Source organism: Tursiops truncatus, chromosome X, assembly GCF_011762595.2.
Source record: "Tursiops truncatus isolate mTurTru1 chromosome X, mTurTru1.mat.Y, whole genome shotgun sequence".
In the NCBI taxonomy this organism is placed as follows: Eukaryota; Metazoa; Chordata; class Mammalia; order Artiodactyla; family Delphinidae; genus Tursiops; species Tursiops truncatus.
Genome location: NC_047055.1, coordinates 105,319,798 through 105,333,228, shown reverse-complemented (window position 1 = coordinate 105,333,228; position 13,431 = coordinate 105,319,798). Strand labels below are relative to the sequence as shown.

The 13,431-nt window shown below is 38.6% G+C and overlaps 1 protein-coding gene across 1 annotated transcript in view; it reads right to left on the bottom strand.

The window, feature by feature from the left end:
* The window catches only part of LOC101329221 (melanoma-associated antigen B10-like), a 90,664-nt gene extending 77,999 nt beyond the window's left edge, over positions 1-12,665 (bottom strand). Inside the window, exon 1 of the mRNA XM_073798900.1 lies at positions 12,306-12,665. Coding sequence (XP_073655001.1) covers positions 12,306-12,665 — 360 coding nt within the window. The remainder of the gene's footprint in view (positions 1-12,305) is intronic.
* Positions 12,666-13,431: the final 766 nt, after the last annotated feature.

Genomic DNA, 13,431 nt, shown 5'->3' with positions numbered 1-13,431 from the left:
TGTGAAGTACCCTCCCCTTGAGTGTGGACAAGACCTGTGACTTGCTTCTAGCCATAGAATATGGCAAAGATAAAGGGTCTTTGCAGATATAGTTAAGATCCCAAATCAATCCATACAGAATTAATCAAAAGGGAGATTAGCCAAGGTGGGCCTGATTTAATCAGGTGAATGCTCTTTTAATATGGACTAGACCCAGAGTGGCTTGATGAAGTAAGTGGCCATGTTGGAGAAACCCATGAGTCATGGAAATGCAGTTATTAGCCTCTGGGACCTAGGGGTGGCTCCCATAGTTGACAGCCAGCAAGAAAGCCAGGGTCCTCAATCACACAGGTGCAAGGAAATTAATTAATTCTGCCAACAATTTGAATGAGCTTGGAAGCAGATTCTTCCCCAATCAGGCCTCCAAATTAGACACAGCCCATGATTGAAGTGTTGTGACCCTGAGCAGAGTACCCAGCTAAACCAGACCTGGACTCCGAACCCACTGAAATTGTGAGATAATAAGCATATGTTGTTTTAAGCTGCTAAATTGGTGATAATTTGTTACACAGCATAGAAAACTAATATGTGGTTATGTTTTATTTCATTTGTCCCTCTCTACAGCATATCGGTGTTGCAGGCTAGAAGGAAAGAATAAGATACTTTAATTTGAACATAAAGGGAACAATAGTTTTTTGGTTTACATTTTAATGAATAGAACTATGGAGATAGCAGTCCTTCAGTTTGAGCAGTAATTTCTTTGGAATTAACTTAAAAAGTTATCTCTGACAAAAGATTTTTCCATCCTTAACCAATTTCTTTCCCTGAAATGCCCACTCTTACCTTTTTCTATGGTTGAATGCAACAAAGGAAGTGTTCACATGCTACCATCCCAATGATAACACTTAATTGTCCAAACGCTTTCATATAAATGGTCTAATTTGAGTTTCATAACAATTTTGTGCAGTAGGAACAAAAGAATTGTTCAGGGGCATAGTTGTGAACCCAGTGGTTATCCTTGGGCCTGGAAACATCAAAGGCCCTGAAGAAGTGCTAAACTGAATGAAGATTACTTTTTCAGATAAAGAAATTGTAGTTCAGAGAGAACAAATGACTTGCCCAGCAAAGCCTGTACACAAAAGTACAAGAATTAAAACTCATACCATCTGCAACAGAGGACAAGAGTTGTTTTCTATAATAGCATTTTACCCCTGAAAAGGAAACACATTTAGCTATTAACAGCCATTAACCTTTTTTCTCAAATTTGCATCTCTCCAGGGCAAAGAACCCTGAAGGGGGAGGGAAGGAGAGATGAAAGGAATTATCATGGGTATGGAGTGCTGTCCAGCCTGTGGAACGCCTTGAATATCTGAGAAACAGGATCGCAGTTGATGCCTCTAGGTAGAGTTGCCTTCTGACAAAGGGAAGATGAGTTGGTAAACAAAATGTTAAGGCTTTAAAGGAAAACTACCTGTTTATTTTTCTAGCACAGCCTTTCAAAATGCAAATCAATAATTGTCTTTCTAAAACATGAATTTCCAAAACCTTTGAGAAATAATTTTGCTTACTAACACTTTTTTTTTAATTTTTTTATTTGAACTTTTTTTTTTTTACATCTTTATTGGAGTATAATTGCTTTACAATGGTGTGTTAGTTTCTGCTTTATAACAAAGTGAATCAGTTATACATATACATATGTTCCCATATCTCTTCCCTCTTGCGTCTCCCTCCCTCCCACCCTCCCTATTCCACCCCTCCAGGCGGTCACAAAGCACTGAGCTGATCTCCCTGTGTTATGAGGCTGCTTCCCACTAGCTATCTACCTTATGTTTGTTAGTGTATATATGTCCATGCCTCTCTCTCGCTTTGTCACAGCTTACCCTTCCCACTCCCCATATCCTCAAGTCCATTCTCCAGTAGGTCTATGTCTTTATTCCTGTCTTACCCCAGGTTCTTTATGACATTTTTTTTTCTTAAATTCCATATATGTGTGTTAGCATACGGTATTTGTCTTTCTCTTTCTGACTTACTTCACTCTGTATGACAGACTCTAGGTCTATCCACCTCATTACAAATAGCTCAATTTCGTTTCTTTTTATGGCTGAGTAATATTCCATTGTATATATGTGCCACATCTTCTTTATCCATTCATCCGATGATGGACACTTAGGTTGTTTCCATCTCCGGGCTATTGTAAATAGAGCTGCAATGAACATTTTGGTACATGACTCGTTTTGAATTATGGTTTTCTTAGTGTATATGCCCAGGAATGGGATTGCTGGGTCATATGGTAGTTCTTTTTTTTTTTTTTTTAACATCTTTATTGGGGTATAATTGCTTTACAATGGTGTGTTTCTGCTTTATAACAAAGTGAATCAGTTATACATATACATGTGTTCCCAAATCTCTACCCTCTTGCGTCTCCCTCCCTCCCACCCTGCCTATCCCACCCCTCCAGGCGGTCATAAAGCACCAAGCTGATCTCCCTGTGCTATGCGGCTGCTTCCCACTAGCTATCTACCTTATGTTTGTTAGTGTATATATGTCCATGCCTCTCTCTCACTTTGTCACAGCTCACCCTTCCCCCTCCCCTTATCCTCAAGTCCGTGCTCCAGTAGATCTGTGTCTTTATTCCTGTCTTACCCCTAGGTTCTTCATGACATTTTTTCCCTTAAATTCCATATATATGTGTTAGCATACGGTATTCGTCTTTCTCTTTCTGACTTACTTCACTCTGTATGACAGACTCTAGGTCTATCCACCTCATCACAAATAGCTCAATTTCGTTTCTTTTTATGGCTGAGTAATATTCCATTGTATATATGTGCCACATCTTCTTTATCCATTCATCCAATGATGGACACTTAGGTTGTTTCCATCTCCAGGCTATTGTAAATAGAGCTGCAATGAACATTTTGGTACATGACTCTTTTTGAATTATGGTTTTCTTAGGGTATATGCCCAGGAGTGGGATTGCTGGGTCATATGGTAGTTCTATTTTTAGTTTTTTAAGGAACCTCCATACTGTTCTCCATAGTGGCTGTATCAATTCACATTCCCACCAACAGTGCAAGAGGGTTCCCTTTTCTCCACACCCTCTCCAGCATTTATTGTTTCTAGATTTTTTGATGATGGCCATTCTGACTGGTGTGAGATGATATCTCATTGTAGTTTTGATTTGCATTTCTCTAATGATTAATGATGTTGAACATTCTTTCATGTCTTTGTTGGCAGTCTGTATATCTTCTTTGGAGAAATGTCTGTTTAGGTCTTCTGCCCATTTTTGGATTGGGTTGTTTGTGTCTTTGTTATTGAGCTGCATGAGCTGCTTATAAATTTTGGAGATTAATCCTTTGTCAGCTGCTTCATTTGCAAATATTTTCTCCCATTCTGAGGGTTGTCTTTTGGTCTTGTTTATGGTCTCCTTTGCTGTGCAAAAGCTTTTAAGTTTCATTAGGTCCCATTTGTTTATTTTTGTTTTTATTTCCATTTCTCTAGGAGGTGGGTCAAAAAGGATCCTGCTGTGATTTATGTCAAAGTGTTCATCCTGTTTTCCTCTAAGAGTTTGACAGTTCCTGGCTTTACATTTAGGTCTTTAATCCATTTTGAGCTTATTTTTGTGTATGGTGTTAGGGAGTGATCTAATCTCATACTTTTACATGTAGCTGTCCAGTTTTCCCAGTACCACTTATTGAAGAGGCTGTCCTTTTTCCACTGTACATTCTTGCCTCCTTTATCAAAGATAAGGTGACCATATGTGCGTAGGTTTATCTCTGGGCTTTCTATGCTGTTCCATTGATCTATCTTTCTGTTTTTGTGCCATTACCATACTGTCTTGATTACTGTAGCTTTCTAGTATAGTCTGAAGTCAGGGAGCCTGATTCCTCCAGCTCCGTTTTTCATTCTCAAGATTGCTTTGGCTATTCGGGGTCTTTTGTGTTTCCATACAAATTGTGAGATTCTTTTGTTCTAGTTCTGTGAAAAATGCCAGTGGTAGTTTGATAGGGATTGCATTGAATCTGTAGATTGCTTTGGGTAGTAGAGTCATTTTCACAATGTTGATTCTTCCAATCCAAGAACATGGTATATCTCTCCATCTATTTGTATCATCTTTAATTTCTTTCATCAGTGTCTTATAATTTTCTGCATACAGGTCTTTTGTCTCCTTAGGTAGGTTTATTCCTAGATATTTTATTATTTTTGTTGCAATGGTAAATGGGAGAGTTTTCTTGATTTCACTTTCAGATATTTCATCATTAGTGTATAGGAATGCCAGAGATTTCTGTGCATTAATTTTGTACCCTGTTACTTTACCAAATTAAAACACTCCCTAACACCATACACAAAAATAAGCTCAACATGGATTAAAGACCTAAATGTAAGGCCAGAAACTATCAAACTCTTAGAGGAAAACTTAGGCAGAACACTCTGTGACATAAATCACAGCAGGATCCTTTTTGACCCACCTCCTAGAGAAATGGAAATAAAAACAAAAATAAACAAATGGGACCTAATGAAGCTTAAAAGCTTTTGCACAGCAAAGGAGACCATAAACAAGACCAAAAGACAACCCTCAGAATGGGAGAAACTATTTGCAAATGAAGCAACTGACAAAGGATTAATCTCCAAAATTTATAAGCAGCTCATGCAGCTCAATAACAAAGACACAAACAACCCAATCCAAAAATGGGCAGAAGACCTAAACAGACATTTCTCCAAAGAAGATATACAGACTGCCAACAAAGACATGAAAGAATGTTCAACATCATTAATCATTAGAGAAATGCAAATCAAAACTACAATGAGATATCATCTCACACCAGTCAGAATGGCCATCATCAAAAAATCTAGAAACAATAAATGCTGGAGAGGGTGTGGAGAAAAGGGAACCCTCTTGCACTGTTGGTGGGAATGTGAATTGATACAGCCACTATGGAGAACAGTATGGAGGTTCCTTAAAAAACTACAAATTGAACTACCATATGACCCAGCAATCCCACTCCTGGGCATATACCCTAAGAAAACCATAATTCAAAAAGAGTCATGTACCAAAATGTTCATTGCAGCTCTATTTACAATAGCCAGGACATGGAAGCAACCTAAGTGTCCATCAATAGATGAATGGATAAGGAAGATGTGGCACATATATACAATGGAATATTACTCAGCCATCAAAAGAAATGAAGTTGAGTTATTCGTAGTGAGGTGGATGGACCTAGAGTCTGTCATACAGAGTGAAGTAAGTCAGAAAGAGAAAAACAAATACCGTATGCTAACACATATATATGGAATCTATGGAAATTTAAAAAAGGGTCATGAAGAACCTAGGAGTAAGATGGGAATGGAGATGCAGACCTACTAGAGGATGGACTTGAGGATACGGGGAGGAGGAAGGGTAAGCTGTGACAAAGTGAGAGAGTGGCATGGACATATATACACTACCAAACATAGAATAGATAGCTAGTGGGAAGCAGCCCCATAGCACAGGGAGATCAGCTCGGTGGTTTGTGACCACCTAGAGGCGTGGGATAGGGAGGGTGGGAGGGAGGGAGACGCAAGAGGGAAGAGATATGGGAACATGTATGTATGTATAACTGATTCACTTTGTTATAAAGCAGAAACTAACACACCATTGTAAAGCAATTATACTCCAAAAAAGATGTTAAAAAAAAAGTATGTCAAATATAAACAAATCCGAACTTAGATAGGGAGCGATTTTAATTAGAAGGAATTACAATTGCAGTTGTGAGAGCTCTGCAATCTCAGAAATCTGGGTTTCAAAATCAAACAGAGCAAGTTCTTCTTCCACAGTGTAAAGGAGGGGTAAGCAGAGACAAGCGTAATCTTTTAAGAGGACTCTGGACAAGCAAGGAGAAATGACCGGTGGGGTTTCATTGGAAAAGGGTCTCCCTGTGGTCATCTGATTCCCAGGAGAAGCTGATAAGTGGGGGGTAGGGGAACAGTTCCATTTTTTTAGTGCTTCCTAAGGCTTTGGAGCAAGCTGCGCACAGCGGACTGTAGGAAGGAGATAAGCCTAACTAAAGTTTGGTGAAGACAAATTGGAGGGTAAGAAATGGCCAATTGTGAATATTTGGTCAAGCAGAACTGGGCAGTTTTGGGTTCTGAGGATCCGCCAGTGTCTTGGTGAGAAAGATAATGGTGAATCTTTTATTTTGAACACTTTGTCTCTTCTGGCTGCCAATTAAGGGATTCAGTGTTTAATCTCCAGTCCTTTAAATTTAACGTATGTATCTCCTCCTATGGAATACCCCATTTTTAGATGTTATTCTTTTCTTTTAGTATAAAATGGCTCAAATTCCAGTTCCATGAATAGTGGGAAACAGCCATGGGCAGAAATCAATGAGGTTTTCTTGGGAGGGAGAAGAGAAGAAGAACTTTCCCTGCTTCTCCACCACTATCTAACTCCCCGCTGAAAATTTGAGCTTCAGAGCTTCGGTCCTACCATTAGGGGAAAGAAAAAAATGCCTTACCCCATGAAATTCTCTCTCTAGTACCCCTGCTTCTGCAACCTCTACTTGTTTTTATACACTGAAGCTGGTGAGCAAGTTGGCATTTACATACCTCCTTTACAAGCCCTGCAGAGATGGTCTTCTCCTAATTTGGGAATAGGAGGTTATTGCTACTTAATATCCTGTGGCCTCAGACACAAATAAGATTAAAATAGTTCCATTTAACATCCAGCTTTCACATTCTTCATATTATGAATGGGTTCTTCATAGAAAAGTCAAAGCAGTTAAGTAAACATACACTGGAAAAATTATAATTAAATTATCACATACAATAATTTAAAATGCCACAGCTATTGAATATGTGGAAAGTACTGTGATAAGAACAGGAGAGTGTAATGGGGAAAGTTACAAAGAAAAAAGATTAGTTGGCACTTAATTTTTAATGTGTCAATCATTGGTTTTTGGAACACATTTTTACATTATTAATTTTCAAACCTACAACATTCATACCAAGGATGATTTTGTTGAACTGCACATCACGGAGAACTATTCATGTTGATAACAATGTAGTTTCCTTTCAGATCGACAGCCACTGCAAGAATGCCTTTTAGATGTATTATTGTTCTTATCCATCAAACCAGAGCTATCTTAATAGGCAAACTAATGAGATTTGTCAAGATTTTATTTATTTTACTCATAAATGGTGGCCAGCATTTCAGAATTGTAACAGGGCAAGGAAACAGTTTCTTCATAATAAATCTAAAGAGATCCAGCTTAATTTAACTTAAAAATATTAATTTTACAAAATTAACTGGTACTAATTAAAAATAGCAAAAAATACATTTAGCAAATATTCAAAATAATATTACCTATAGAAATATAAATTGTTGATATTAGAGCCACCAAAATATTTTTGTTACAATAGGATATCCCTTAAACATCTTCATTTAGAATGAGAAATATGTTGCTAATGCCCAAGTGATAGAGAATCTGTGCTCATACTGCCATCCCATGATTCAGGCCAAAAATGAAGGCAGGTCTTTGCTATTATGTAAATTGTTTATTCTAGGGCTTTCCACTGGAAAGAAGAGAAATGCTTAATTAGTATGCTCTAGACCAAACTGCATTATGCATTTCATAATCACTTCACCTTTAACATTTTAATTAATTAAAACTATAAAGTTAATTATAGAAATAAAATTAAGTCATGGAGGTAACAATTTTCCCATATTTTTGTGACTATCTCTATTTGATACAGCTACAGAGTGAATTAGGGAGGGCTACAATATATATTTGCTCCCTACCTCTTGAGAGATAGGCTTAAACATTTACATTGGATAAAAGCCCTTTTAGGCTGCCTTCAGTGCATCATCAAGGATTCATTCTGGAGTTTTCATGTCAGTTAGGCAACATTACTCTTTGAAGGACTCAGATGTGGGGCACTGTTTTATGTTCTATAGAAAGATATGTCTGCCTTCAAAAATCTAATGATCATTTGAGGTAGAGAGCATACATAGTGAACAGGTATAATCCAAATGTATTAGCAAGTTTTGAGAACAAAACATAGAGAACTGATATTACTGATGATGTTATACATGGCCTTTGGACCATAATTCTAAAGTCAAGCAAACATTACACTTTTGATCTTTGTTTCTGGCTGCAGGTAGTGTATCATAACAATTATGCAAACCAAACAAAACATATAGTTAAAAAACCCCACCAGCTTTAAACAAACAAACTGAGATAAATCTTGGGCAGTAGGTCTACAAGTAGGATAATTTTTAAATCTCTCTGAGCCTTTTCTTCCTCTGAAAAATATGAAAAGTTATCTGTCTCCTAAAATAGAATTATGCAAAGATCTGTGCCTGACATATTGTAGGCATTCTATAAATGTAGCTCTTATTACACTGCATATAGTAACATTTGCTGACAAATACATAACTGGGGGAAATGGTATACATGAAAGCACAAAGCAACTTTTTCTTGAAAAACAACTGAAGAGAATGAAAAGAAGCTAAAATAAGAGAGTATGTAATCAGCTCTAAAACTATGGAAGGAGTTTAAAACTTAGGTTCCAAGCTTAGAGAATGTAATTTAACAATTTGGTTTATATTGGCAGTGAAATTCTAAAGCTCCACTTTTAGAAAGGAAGGCATAGAGGAGTAAGTAAATGAGTAAACAAAAAAGAAAAAAATTACTAATATATCCCAATATAAAAAGCATATTTTTGGCATGACAATGCCTCCTCATAGAACTTAGGCAGAAAGTCTTCCCACGGAACCTAGTGCAATGAGAAAGATAAAATGTGTGAAATGATTGAAGAGAAATTCTAAGCCTGCACTAGAAGTTTAACCAAGCCATAACATTTTTTTCTATCCATTTGTTTTCAGCTCCTCAGCTCATGGTCTAAGATGAAAATTCATCCAGTATCCATGTAGATAGTGAAGAAAGCCAAAGTGAAACCTATTACACCATTTTGGTGCCAGGAGTGGGCCCAGAGAGAATTCCCCAAGCTAGCATTTAAAAATAACTGTAGGGCTTCCCTGGTGGTGCAGTGGTTGAGAGTCCGCCTGCCGATGCAGAGGACACGGGTTCATGCCCCGGTCCGGGAAGATCCCACATGCCGCGGAGCGGCTGGGTCCGTGAGCCATGGCCACTGAGCCTGCACGTCCAGAGCCTGTGCTCCGCAGCGGGAGAGGCCACAACAGTGAGAGGCCTGCGTACCGCAAAAATAAATAAATAAATAAATAAAAATAACTGTATACATGTATTCCCTCAAAGAAATATCCATATGCTGATTCATGGATAAGTAGGGGAAATAAAATTGGGAACTATGTAAAATTATAAAAGGAGAAGGGAGGATGAAGAAGCAGCGGGAGGAGGAGGAAGAAGTAGAGGATTCTCCAGAGAGAGGATGAAGGGAGAAGGAAGGAAGGCAGGAAGGCAGAAGAAATTAGGAAAAAGAGAGACAGAGGAGTGGAGCTCACCCTAGAAGTATTCTTTTAAAAAAGAAAAAAAAAAAAAAAGAAAGGAAAAGAATATAAAAGGTAAAAGTTTAAACAACCCTTCATAGTTTCAAGGAAATTAAAAAGAAAACTACCACTATGAAAATGAGACTATGAGTTATAAGATAATGTAAAAACAGAATAAGATAAAAAGGGCACTTCCAAAATTAAGGAATTAAACAGAGAAGAAAAGATAGAAATTTAAAATGCATGTCAAAGCAGTGAAGAGCAAAAACAAAGCTGCCAAGAAGTGAATCAGTGACCAAAAAGTAAGAATTGGTAAAAGTCACAGAGAGAGTAAAGAGAGGGTAGCGGGTGGCCTGAAAAACAAAATGAATACATGGAATAGAAAATAAATATTTTAAGAATATGACGTAAGGGAATTTTTCTATAATAAAAAAGACGAGCTACTCAGTCTGAGTGTTCACTGTGTACCAAGACAATTCATAAGAAATATTAGTGCTAATATATATCCTAGTGAAATGACTAAACAACAGAGAGTCCCATAAGCCTTTAGTCAGAGAAATAAGGCCATTAAGTTGGTGACAAATGTTAAGATGGACTACTAGTTCTGTTCAAGAGCATTAGATTTAAGAAGTAAAAACAGCAATATCTACTGGATTTTTTAAAAAAGTAACATTGCCCCCCCCAACTTTTAAAAGTTGATATGTGCATTATAGAACCCAACAAGCAAAGGACATAAAGAAACATCCATAATCACAAGTTTACAGTTTGACTTGAACTTCTAGTCCTGTGTGTGTGTGTGTGTGTGTGTGTGTGTGTGTGTGTGTGTCTGTACATTTACACAGTGACACATGGTTTTGTGCTTGAGATCATATAGTATGCATCATTCTTTTTCACATATAAAGATATTTACCAGTTGAAAGCCCAAAGGCCATGATTATTTGGATAACCGAGAATATAATACACCAATTCAATCAGGATAGACATGCAAATATTGCTTAAATGACAAAAATGACAAGCCTCTGGATAAACAAATATTGGCAGAGATACAATTAAAATAGTGCATTCCCTTAATGTTCAATTTAAAATGAAACACAAAGCAAAGGAGTACAATAAGTTTAATGCTTATAAGAGAATTATTAGGTCTATACTATTAAAATAATATGTAGAAGGTGTTTCTATTGAGTTGTTTTACAATGTATTCATATAGTATGCACACATACATCAGTCTTCTCCTCCCTCTTTGCCTGACCCAGTACCTAAGTACAGTAGGTACTGCTCAAAGAGAAGGTTTAGCCATTCCCTTCCCTTAACAGAGTTCATGCAAATTTTAACCAAAAAACCCCCCACATATTAATGAAGTGTGTCACTTTACTATTTCTACTTTTAACATACTTTGTGCATCTCAGAACATGTAGAAAGACTAGATATTTCATAGAAGGGCATAACATAGTCAACTATACACACAATAGTGAGGATTAATATCTTGCCTTTGCAATTCTCTCTTCCAATGTCCTTCAACCCAATGCTCAAAAGCTGATAGTATACTGCTCACAGAAGTGCTTTAGCAATTACATTTCCAAAGAAAATATTTCCCATCAATATTTTCACAGCTATTCAAAAGTCTTATTTTACTATCACTACTTTAAATACACTGGGCATTTCTAAATCTCTAGAAAAGTTATCTATCTAAAATAAGAACTTATTTGTCCACTTTATACACAGTACCATTAAACAAAAATGCACATGTAACAAAATGATAATGGTCCAAGGTGACTGCTCACTGTGACCTTCCTGGACCTCAACTATGTCCTCCTCACCTCCTCCTCTATACCACTAATACAGTGGACAAGTATAGACAAGTATACTGCTCAGAGGCAGCTGAACAAATTCAAATTCATTTCCAAAAGTATTTTACGGAGGACAAGATTTCCTATGAGTTTAAATATAAAGTACACAAATGGGCTAATTTTATTCATACAACTAAGAATTCGTACAATTCTTAAACATCTGGATACTAGATGTTGCAAGCTGGGATTTATTCGTCCGTTATGGACTATAAACAGAGCAAAACAAAATGCAGCTCAAAGAGGAGGTTTAGTCATTTTGTAACCAAAAGATAAGACTTCATACAAATTTTAATAAAATAGTAACAAAATATGTTCTTTTACTACCTCTACTTTTAACATAGTTTGTGCCTCTCAGAAAATTTGGAACATGAAGAAAGATTAGATATTTCAAAAAAGGGCATCACCTTATCAACTATGTATACAGAAGGGAAATAAAATGCATACACAGAACAATGGCTATAACATGAAAATATCCTCTAAATATGAATTCTTTCCTTTCTTCCTTTCCAAGACCTTTTGCTCCACCCTTCTAACCCACCAAATAAATGTAGTCCTGTGTTGCTCCTGGTGTCTATTCTGGTGGTGGCCTAAAGATTCCATTTCCGAAAGTCATGCCAGAAAACATGTGTTTTTTTAAGATTTTTTTTTTAACAAGAAGTTCACTTAATAAGACCTGTGAGGGACTTCCCTGGTGGTCCAAGACTCCCCACTTCCACTGCAGGGGGCATGGGTTCCATCCCTGGTGGGGGAAATAAGATCCCTCATGCAGCCAGGCGCAAGCAAAAATAAAAATAAATAAGACCTGTGATTTCTAACTCTATTTTTTTATTCAGTGTCAGCAACCTCTTTAGGTCTAGAAGCCTCGATGTAGCACAAAAAGAATTTTAACTTGTCTCCTAAAAGGTTGGGAGAAAAACTGAGAGAAGTCTTTTTATACCATATGAATTAAGCCTTTTATAAACGGCTAGTACATCTTTTAAAACGTTGGCCCCTCTCTGCTAGCCCAAGGCAGTACATTGTTCTATCTTTCCCCTCACCCACTCTCCAGACCTGGTAACAGGCCTTCCATCCACCACTGCAATCAGGTCACTGGAACAGGCCGTCGCTGCCTCTGGGACTGGCTGGGTCCCCAGCGCGTGAGGAGACCCGCACAAGAGTCCCCAGTGGCCAGAGCACGGGCAGGCTGGTGACTGCAGAGCTTCCGGAACCCTTGTGGGTCGGCACGCGTGTGATCGGAAGAGCCCCCGGGGGCACCAGCTCAAAGGCCGGAAGTGGCCGGAAGACCAGTGGGTCAATTGCGCGAGGTCCGAACGGTGACTGGAAGGTGCTGCAGCAGTCAAGCAGGTAAATGGCTGGAAGGGCCTGGGTGCCACAGTGGGCGGGCTTGGTGGTGGCATGAGGGGTCCCCAGGGTCCTCACTGCATAGGCTGTACAGTCTCTGAAAGGGAAACCGGGTCCTGAGCTCAGGGTCGGACCAGTGATTGGAACGGACCCCACTGCATCAGTGTGTGGCAAGGATGGTTGCTGATAAGGCCCTAGGTTCCATACCACGTGGGCAGGTTGGTGACTGGAAGGAACCCCGGGGCACCAGCACGCGGTAAGGATGGTGGCCAAAAGGAAAAGCCTTAGACCCCAGAATGGGGGCAGGCCAGTTCCTGGTAACCAGAGAGCCCTAGCACCCCGGGGTTGGGGGGAGGGGCATGCAAGGTGACTGGAAGGGTGCTTGTTTTCCCTGGACGCAGGCAGGCTGGTGACTGGAAAGCCCTATACAGGAAAAAAAAATGCACGTATGGCCATTAGTAAGGACACTATTGAGTGACTGTTGCCATAGGGGGAGAGGAGCAATTGCACTGGGAGATGTTTGAAGCCTAAGCCAGAAACAACTTAGGAAAGGGGTGGGCAAGCAAAGCTGTTGTATACTCAGAGCATGGAATAGGTGGCTGTGGAAGGAGGAAGGAGGATGCTAAAAACTGCAAGCAGGAGGGCCTGCAACTTAACAACTATATCAAATATTGCACTGAAGGAAAGGTTGAGGCAGGAAATGTTTATTTGTGCTTAAGCACCTGAGTCAGAGGTTTGGGCCTAAAGGGAACAAACAAGTTGTAGTTAGGAAGTTCAAATAAAGTTTAGGGTTGGCTATTGGCTATATTCCTTGTGCTGTAC